Source organism: Cuculus canorus, chromosome 1 (genome assembly GCF_017976375.1).
Source record: "Cuculus canorus isolate bCucCan1 chromosome 1, bCucCan1.pri, whole genome shotgun sequence".
Classification (NCBI taxonomy): domain Eukaryota; kingdom Metazoa; phylum Chordata; class Aves; order Cuculiformes; family Cuculidae; genus Cuculus; species Cuculus canorus.
This window is the reverse complement of record NC_071401.1, coordinates 119,130,240-119,139,606: the sequence shown is the minus strand read 5'-3', so window position 1 is coordinate 119,139,606 and position 9,367 is coordinate 119,130,240. Positions and strand designations below refer to the sequence as shown.

The window sequence follows — 9,367 nt, the reverse complement described above, 5'->3', positions numbered from 1 at the left end:
GCTGACCATTTTCCATTGCTTTTTGTTTTGTAAACCAAGCCTACCAGCACTTCATTTACTTTGGCGTAGCTATGCTTCTGTCTCCCTCTAAAAAGAAATTAATTGAGATCTGCTAATAGAACAGTAAACTTAAACAGTCAAGGGCATCTCCATGCTTTACAGACTGGACCAGCATAACATTTTTGGTCTTTGTAGAAGAAAATAAGTAGCTTTCGACACTGAAAAGTAGTAGAGGTATCCCTGAAGCCAAGGAAATCCTGTTAGTTCTTAACTTTAAGAGGCAGCGAAGCAGAAAGTGCATAATTTCCAATGTTAAATCCACCCTTTATGGGGAGAAATAGGAAAAAAAGAGAAGCCTGCTGAACCATCAGCTAGTGTAATCCTTTAGAAACGGAGCATGTGCAGCTGGATTGGCTGTGTTTTAAACGACTATCAGCTCTCCTTGACAGTGACTGCAACAATTGAAAGTTACATCTTCGTATCTTGTATAAGGGTGGAACCTTCCAATGCTCTTCTTTGTGGAAAGGAAGGAGGACGGAGAAGTGTCAGGAAAAGAAACTTCAGTTGATGTTTCTGTACATGCAGCTGGATCCAGTACACGTAGCACCTAGGGATGGAAAAGGTGAGAATTAAACTATATCTACTAAGTTTAATGGTGATTATATCCTTCTCAACAGTTAGGAAGGATCCCTGCTCAAAAGCAAGGTTTTTAAAGTTGAAAACTAACTATCCATCTATCCAGACCCTCAATATAGAATCATAGGACAGTTTGCATTGGAAAGGACCTTAAAGATCATCCAGTTCCAACCCCCCTGCCATGGGCAGGGATACCTCCCGCTATGTCAGGCTGCCCAAGGCCCCATCCAACCTGGCCTTAAATACCTCCAGGGATGGGGCAGCCACAACTTCCCTGGGCAACCTGTGCCAGTGCCTCACCACCCTCAGCATGAAGAAATTCTTCCTAACATCTAATCTAAATCTTCCCCTCTCCAATTTAAAGCCCTCATTCTATCACTCCATGCCCTTGTGAACAGCCCTTCCCCAGCTTTCCTGTAGCCCCTTCAGGTACAGGAAGTTCACTATAAGGTCTCCCCTGAGCCTTCTCTTCTCCAGGCTGAACAACACCAACTCTCTCAGCCTGTCCTCACAGCAGAGATGCTCCAGCCCTCTGATCATCTTAATATAAAGATATCAAGTACTGTTTATAAATTAGCGATGCCTGTCAGAAATCCAAGATAGGATTTTATTGAGAATAAAAAAAAATTCTAATCTTTTTCAGCAAAACCAGGCAACACAGATAAAGCATTGTGATCCTCCCACTGCTCACCTATTATTCAAACGCTTCCAGACTGAACTGTTGAGTCTCATTTGCTATTTAAACATCAAGCTTCCTGCAGTGGAACCTCACCTTGAAAGATAATCACATGGCTTCTCTCTGTGTTTCCACCCACTTTCAACAGAATTAATTTTTAGGGCAACAGAAACTGTCTGAAGTGTTATGAATTATTCCTATCTGAACTAGGTGTCTCGGTTCCTCCTCTCACTCAGTTTAAAAACTGAATTAAGTATTTTCAGTTGGCCTACTCCTGACACACTAACTCTAAACAAATTTTGACCCAGTTACTTGAGCAGGTAGGGAAAGAGAAGGAAACTGTGTATCATCACATTTATGTTCTGCTTATTATTCCATTTTTATGTTTTGTTTTGTGTGTGTGGTTGTTGTTTGAGGGAGATTGGCAGGGTGTTTTTTTGTCTTTCTTTTTTTTAATGAGGGGAAGCAGCTCTATTCAGCATCTTTACTCTGCATATTGTTTTTAAAAAAGGCAGGATATTAATTAGTTAACACAAAGCAAGGTGTTTCTTTCTAAAAAGACGACTCTATGCTGACAGACTGAGATGTATGAAGAGCTCTTACCATTTCAGCCATTTTCTCAGCAGGGGTATTGCTCAACTCCACAGCTACTGAAGTTTTTTTTGGACTGCTGGTGCCAACATTTCCCAAAAGACGTGAGCTTACAGCTTTGGCTAGCTTACAATTCACAGCTGCTAGCTCTGTTGTAGTGTAAGGCTGGGCACTAGGGTAGTATGTCTGTTGTCTCCCCCACTGAAGAGAAACCATCAGCTCCTCCAGCAGCCTGTGCAGAAAGCAAAAAAGCACTTAGTGTCATGGTGTTTTTATTCTATACTATCAGCACACAGCATCCTTCAGAGGAACTGTTCCCTCTCAAGACTAAACTGCGCTAAATGTTAACCACAAAAGGAAAAAAAAGCATTTAAAAACAAGGAGGCAAATGGGCTACCCTCCAAGGCAAGATTCACCAACACAGTATTTGAACACTGGTTAAACTTATTTGACATCTGGCAGGATAAGCATCAAATGGTCAATGCGGGTAGAAGAATCTGTGTGTTTTGGAGACAGACAGAAGGGATGAAGTCGAGTCAGTAAGTGATTAAATAGAGGAAGCCTGAGGATATGAGGGATGTCAGTTCAACAGACCTCACACCTCCAGGGAAAGAGGAAAGAATTAATATCACTTTGGCTCTTTCAGCTCTGAGACTGAAAAGTGACCATACTATCCATCAGTGTAACTGATTTGTGCTGATTATCACTGGAACAGGGAAAAGTTATTTGATGCTTCTCTGGCCTAGAATAAGCTGACAGAAATGAAGAGTTGGCACAGATGTAATCTGAATTAGAAAAATCATACTTCTGTGTATCAATCATCTCTTGACGGAACTGATCGCGTTCATTCAGCAAGTCCTGGATTGCACTTTGTGCATCCCTGGTTTGACGCTGAAGAATTGTTCTGGTATTGGTTAGCTCATCAGCCATAACCCTGCAAAAGGAATCTCCAATAAGTAGTGCAAATGAGCATTTGAAAGTTACCTTTACTATAGTATAGCCCATAATTTGTCTGCTCAAACCAAGTATGAAGCTGCTGTTCTCACCCCACTTCCCCATACAGGGCCTTACTACATATCCTTTGTAATAAGGGTGATAAAGAGCAATTTCTGTTCGACTACAGTCAACATGTGCATTAAGCATAGTAATTAAAATCTAGTTAGTTATATCCAAGTACAGTAAAAGATGAAAACTCCTAGAATACTATTTACATATCTTGTAAGACAACTACACTTAGCAAATCAGAAGTCTAATCCACTGTTAAATGAGACTGACACCCAGACCAGCTGAAGGTTTGCTCCTGACTTCTACCAGCCATTATTCTATAAGTAACAGTAGGGATCCAAGCAGTAACACAATTGGTGTTCAATGAAAAAGTGCCTCTACGCTTTCCTCCGTACTGAGCTGCCCTTCCCAGTCACTGTAAGCAGGGTTCTTAATCCCATCAACTTCTTCAGAAATTGAGAATTTTATCATAGTGGGAGATGGGGATGAGAATGTAGCTAATTATCTTTAGGACAAGTCAAGACAGCTGTCCTGGAAGACATTTTTAAACTCTGAACTGCACATAGTCTATCAGAATTAAGAACTTCTCTTACTATGTTGACAAGAACCTTAGTTAAGATTTTAGGAGTTTCAGGACCCACTGTATTACCTTGGAAAAGCAGAACCATTCAGATTTACATGCAGTTTACTTTCTTTGTACCTTTTCTGTATACTCATATTGCACAGTAGGTGCCAACGCAGCTGTTACAGCTGCCCTCTGCATCTCTACGTACAGTCCCAGGCATTGCAATGGCCGTTAAAGGACTTGAAGGAGACACTGTTATAACAGCAGAGGGGAACAAGTAAAAGGGAGTACCTGCTCGCTAGGAATTTGCTTCGCCACACATCGCACTGTATAGACATGCGCTCCAATTGTTCAGATAACTGAGATATATTCCGTCCCAGGACTTCATTTTCTAGGATTAACTGATTTTTCTCACGAGCCATCCGTTCAAAGTGATACTGTAGATCATTGCCAACGGAAGCAACAAGTAATTTCTTCAGCTCTCGATTCACCTAGAATTAGAGCAGGCTCTCTTGTAATTATCAATATAGAATGAAACGCCTACTTTCAGGACATGTTGCAAGTTATTGCAAATTGCTAACAATAAATTGCCTCTCTTTCCAGAAGGGGTCACATCCAAGGCAGAGTACATTAAGCTTCACAACCCACTCCAGTGAGCATAAATATTTGAGGCTAATGCACATTGTAAACATTCTTGTTTAAATTCTGACAATGTGTAGAGAAGAAGAATGGAAGTCTACTATAAGAAACAAAGTTTCAATGGTATTCAAGTCCTGAATCAGTAAGATAATAAAGGATTAAGCCAGACATCCACAGATCATATTATGCAGAAAATAATCACCAGGCCTTCTATGGCATAACATTTTTCACTTCTTGGTTGAGCTAAGTAGCAAAATCTTTCCCCATGAAAGATTCCTTTCTTTGCAGCCCTCTAATGTGTCTCTCCCAGCTTCAAACCCTTGATTCTTTCACCTGTCGAGGGAGAAGCAGCACTGGATTACTTGGATGTACTTCTACTCTATCTTAGCTGGTAAGCTCAAAAGGAAAACAATTTGTTTCAAGGCTGGAGTGCCACAGCAGTTCTCTTTCATCACATTTTCAAACTACTTATATAAACCAAAGCAGGTCAGATGTGTGACAGAAAATACCTTTAACTTCTTACCTCTGTCTGTACACGCAGCTGGTTAGAGAGACCTTCTTTATCCTGTAACAACCGCTTTTCTGAATTCTTTAGTTTTTCAATTGCATTTTTCAGCTCTATCTGTTCTTTCTTAGGATCTACAGCTCCCTCTGACTGGTGGAACGCGTCTCCTTTATGTAGCACTGATTTAGCTACCTTAGCATTCTTAGCTGGAACAACATGGGTGATGGCTGCTTTGGGGACTAAAATACGAATAGCTTCAATCTCCACTGACTTATCAGCATGTACTTTCCCTAGCTGCAGAACTCCAGGACTCAGGGAAGAGCCTGTCTTTTTATGTGGGCTGTGGTGGATGTGATGGTTCACAGTGTTGGTTCCAGTGCTGACTTCCACTGATACAGCTGGCTGCTCTGTTTCCATGCCATCTCCAGGTCCTCGGATGGGTGAGGAGGCATCGTCAACTAAAATTTAGAGACAGCAGAGGGAAAGTTTACCACCTTTCACTTTGTTATAGTTTCACTGTAACTCTTCATTTCTGTACTTCAAAGTCAGATTTTAATTGCACACTGCATGTGTAAAATAGTCCTTTGCAGCAGTAAGAACCAAGCACAAGTTAGAAGAGTCCTTACTCAAGCGTGTGTTGCTTGTTAAAACTAATGGTATAAGAAACAGACACACCTGAATTGTATTAACCTCAGTTTCCTGCTCCCACACAAGCCTAGGTAGATGAAGACATGAAAAGGAGAAGATAACTCTTTACAATATTACTCAAGCAAAATTAGAGTTTGGGAGCTGACAGAATAGAGCAATGCATTTTAAAAGCAATAATTAAATGAAAAGCAGCTATTTGCTGTGTAGCTACTAACTCTTTAAGTAGTTTAGCAGACTTTTAAGTGCTACCTACCATGTCTTAGTTGTCCAAATGAAGGCTTAAGAAAAGCCAGCAATCCAGTTCTGCTTTGTTTCTAATCAACAGACCCCAATACTCTCAGTAATACCACATTCTGTTCTGAATTCCCCACTATGAATGACAACGTTTACCAAAATTCATTTTACTGAAGTTCACTAAGCTTTCAGCTGCAAGAAATATTACACTGAAGTTTCCTCACAATGGGTGAAGGGACAGAATGTTTCTTAGAGTGTAGCTACACATACTGCTTTTTTGCTCATACTGTGGGCAGTAACATGAGCTTGTGTCCTTTTATCTAAATAATTAATTTCAAAAATGCTGTAGCAGCACCATTATATTGCCCTACTTTCAAGCTGGCTGAAGCAGTACCAACAGGTTCTAAATACTAGAGGACTGACAGACAACAGTACAAGTGACAAACTTGGTTTTTGATACAAAGCTGGATTAGAAAATCCTATTGAAATAACTGCTCCAGCCAGGCAGCCTTGATTTTCACTGCAATAACAAAGTCACATAACTACTTCCTAAAAGCCACCTAAAAGGAATAAGTTTAAACAAATGGAGCCTGAAACACAGTGTAACTGGTCTTTAGAATTCTAGTTAAAGTACTTTTAATCCAGTCTGATCGGATATCACGTGAATCACCTACCTTTTTCTGGAGAAGTCATTGTCTCTTTAACAGTCGGCTCTTCCTAACTACATGAGTCTGAGGAATAAAGCGGGGAGAGGGGAAATCCTTAGCAAGGTAAGAATGATAGTTTATCCTTTTTTCTAGTACAACGTCTAAGCTCTAGTTCAGTAGCACACTAAAAATATCCACACCAGAACAAAGGAAAAAACAACCAAAAACCCCAAAATGATAAGAACTTTACCAAAGGACTCAAAGAAGTGAAAGAAGGCCTATGAGATTTCTGGCACTTGTTTCTTCTTTCACTAAGAGCCACACTTCAACTCTTAATTCTCTCTCCTCATCTATCTCTAGGTTCCATTCCTCAAATTTCTCTTTCTGGTCTCCCTCTTGTTTTCAGTAAGCCCTCATCTTACCCTTTAAAACTCCAACTATCCCAGAGTACAACTGCACGACCACATAGAGATAACCTCTGATCATCACAGAACCAAAAGAAAGAGAAATCCCACAGTGTTCTTAAAGTAGACTGAGAGGTGAGGAGGAAACTATGGCAACTGCACAGCTGCACAATTGCTTCAGTCCCGCTTCCTAATACAACTTTCTTAACACAGCAAATTCCCAGCCAAAGCAGAGGTCAGTGCCCCAAGTAGCTGCATGGGCTTAGTTTAAGTTAACAGCCAAACTCTACCCCAACTTTGTCCCAAACCGCCATCTTGGCCATCTTCTCTCTTATCCACAAACAATATCAACTGTCGCCTCCTTTATCCACAGGTCCATCCACTCCCAACTCCCCAGGCCACCCATCCCCCTTTTCCAGAGTTTGTCACTAACTACATTAGTTTGGGATTTGGTATATCCCTAGGCTTGTGGGTTGTTGGGTTTTTTCCCTTCAGTTTTCCCTGATACTCAAGGGAGGTCTCTCAAAGCCCTTCTTCCTTTCCTTACATCACTAACTGAAAAGGCAACTATTTTGACTTCCATTGCTACATCTCTCCACCCTGAAAAGGTAATGGCATCAGTCAGCACACTACTGCCAGCTTTCTAGATCCATGACTTGTTTTGTGGACAGGTTTATCTTTTGTGATGACTAGAAGACCAAAACCAACTTTCCCTCCTTGAGCTTTCTCAAACTACAGAAACAGTAACATCTTGCTACCTGTTCCTTCTACTGCAGGAGTTATTTTCTTCCCCATTTAATACCATGCTGTGCCAATCACTACTGCTCATTCATTTTTGATGGAGGATCTCCATCCATCTGAGGTAAATGAGGATGATGAAAGCGTAGCTGCTCAGAGAGAGGTGAGAATACTCCACAGAAGACTGGTAATGAGCATTTGGTCTTAGCTACTTCATCCAAGACCACCTACTGATGATCCCGCTCCTTCAGTATTCATAGAACCATAGAACGCTTTGAGTTGGAAGGGTCCCTTTACAGGTCATATAGCTTCAACTCCCCCGCAGTAAACAGGGACACCTTCAACTAGACCAAGTCGCCAGAAGCTTCACCCAGCCTGGCCTTGAATATGTCCAGGGATGGACCCTCCACTACTTTCCTGGGCACCAGTGTTTCACCGCCCTCACAGTAAAAAATTTCTTCCTAACATCTAATCTAAGTCTCCTCCATTTCAGCTTAAAAGTGTTACCTGTTGTCCTGTCACTACACTCCCTGACAGTCCATCTCCAGCTTTCCAGTAGCCCCTTCAGGTACTATGAGGCTCCTATAAGGTCTCCCTGAAGTCTTCTCTTCTCTAGGCTGAACCACCGCAACTCCCTCAGCCTGTCAACATTACACTTCTTTATTACATTCCAACAGGTAAAACTCCTTCACTGGTTGAATCGTCAACAACTGCACTCCTCAGCTGACATAGTGCCCTGCAGAGCCGCCGCCGCCCCCCCCCCAATAAACTACACAAGGAAATCCCATATTAACACAGCTGAATCATGGCCCACAGTGGCCTTCGAAACCCACTACTGACCCAGGAGCTGCACCTTGGCTCCCAGGTGCCAGGAGGAGCCCCCTCTCCCCTCAGCCTGCTGGTCAGCCAGAGCTAGACATTACCCACAGCACTGGAAAACAGTTTTTTCAATCCAACACAGACTGCACCCTCTCCTGCCCACCTCAGTGCCCCATAAGCCACACCCAGCCACTCCTCAGCTCTGGCCCTGCTGCCACCAGGCCAGTCCTACTGTCCCCAGCTGCTCTTGAGCTCTGATTCTGCTGTCACCAGGCTGGTCCCACAGACACCAGCCACTCCAGAGGCCCAGCCCTGCTGCTGCCACCAGGCCGGCCACAACCTCTAGCCACTCTTGAGCCCCATCTCTGCTGCCACCATCTACTCTCAAACCCTCAGCCCTGCTGCCACCAGACCAGGCCTGCTGCCACCAGGCACTCTTGACCTGTGGCCCTGCTGCCACCAGCTGCTGCTGAGTTACAGCCATTAGGCCAGTCACAACCTCCAGCCACTCTCGAGCCCCAGCCCTTCTGCCACCAGCTGCTCTCACCCCTCAGCCCTGTTACCACCAGGCGCTCTCAACCTCTGGCCTCGCTGCAACAATCTTCAGCATCTCTTGAGCCCTGGCCCTACCACCACCAGCCACTCTCAGCCTCTGACCCTGCTGCCACCAGGCCACTCTTCATCTCCAGCCTTACTGCCACCTCTGGCCACAACCTCCAGCCGTTCCTGAGGCGCAGCCCTACTGCCACCAGGCTGGCCCTGCTACCACTAGCAGCAAGCGCTCTCGACCTCCGGCCTTACTGCCATTAGGTCAGTCTTGCTGCCACCAGCCGCTCACGAGTTCCAAGCCTGCTGCCCCCAAGCCGGCCACAACCTCCAGCCACCCTTGAGCCCCAGCCCTGCTGCCACCAGGCTGGCCCTTATACCACTAGATACTCCCAAGTTCCACCTCTGCTGCCACCAGGACTGTTCTGTTGCCAGCAGGAGCTCTCAGCCTCTGGTCCTGCTGCCACCAAGCCAGCCACAACCTCCAGCCACACTCGAGCCCCGTCCCTGCTGCCACCACCCATTCCGACCTCTGGCGCTGCTGCCACCAGGCCGGCGTCAAGCTCGGGCCCCGGCCTCGAGACCCGGTGCGGCCCCAGGATGTTACCGGAGCTCCCACTACCTCCGCCACCGCCACCTCACCCGACTTCCGCTTCCGTTCGGGTAGGGCAGAGCGCTCGCTGGTGGCGGCTCAGCCTCTCGACTAATCCCCTT

The 9,367-nt window shown here is 44.4% G+C and overlaps 1 protein-coding gene across 2 annotated transcripts; it reads right to left on the bottom strand.

The window, feature by feature from the left end:
* Window positions 1–5: 5 nt before the first annotated feature.
* On the bottom strand, window positions 6–9,338 carry BLZF1 (basic leucine zipper nuclear factor 1). 2 transcript variants are annotated; one of them, XM_054067537.1, is made up of 7 exons: window positions 9,296–9,338; window positions 6,174–6,230; window positions 4,636–5,075; window positions 3,765–3,964; window positions 2,709–2,837; window positions 1,916–2,135; window positions 6–607 (listed from the first exon to the last, which is right to left on the bottom strand). In XM_054067537.1, the coding sequence occupies exons 2-7, from the start codon at window positions 6,190–6,192 to the stop codon at window positions 422–424; spliced, it is 1,194 nt and encodes a 397-aa protein (XP_053923512.1). In that variant the 5' UTR covers window positions 6,193–6,230; window positions 9,296–9,338; the 3' UTR covers window positions 6–421. The 2 variants fall into 2 exon arrangements, with proteins under 2 accessions (XP_053923512.1, XP_053923503.1); XM_054067528.1 differs by having other exon boundaries at window positions 9,184–9,315.
* Between the last annotated feature and the right edge of the window lie 29 nt (window positions 9,339–9,367).

Excerpts from the sequence above, each read along its gene's own strand:
- BLZF1 (XM_054067537.1), bottom strand. Across the intron at positions 2,838-3,764 it reads AGCAAATTCCTAGCGAGCAG|GGTTATGGCTGATGAGCTAA; the intron begins GTACTCCCTTTT and ends TTCCTTTTGCAG. Across the intron at positions 608-1,915 it reads CTGAGAAAATGGCTGAAATG|GTGCTACGTGTACTGGATCC; the intron begins GTAAGAGCTCTT and ends TTCCATCCCTAG.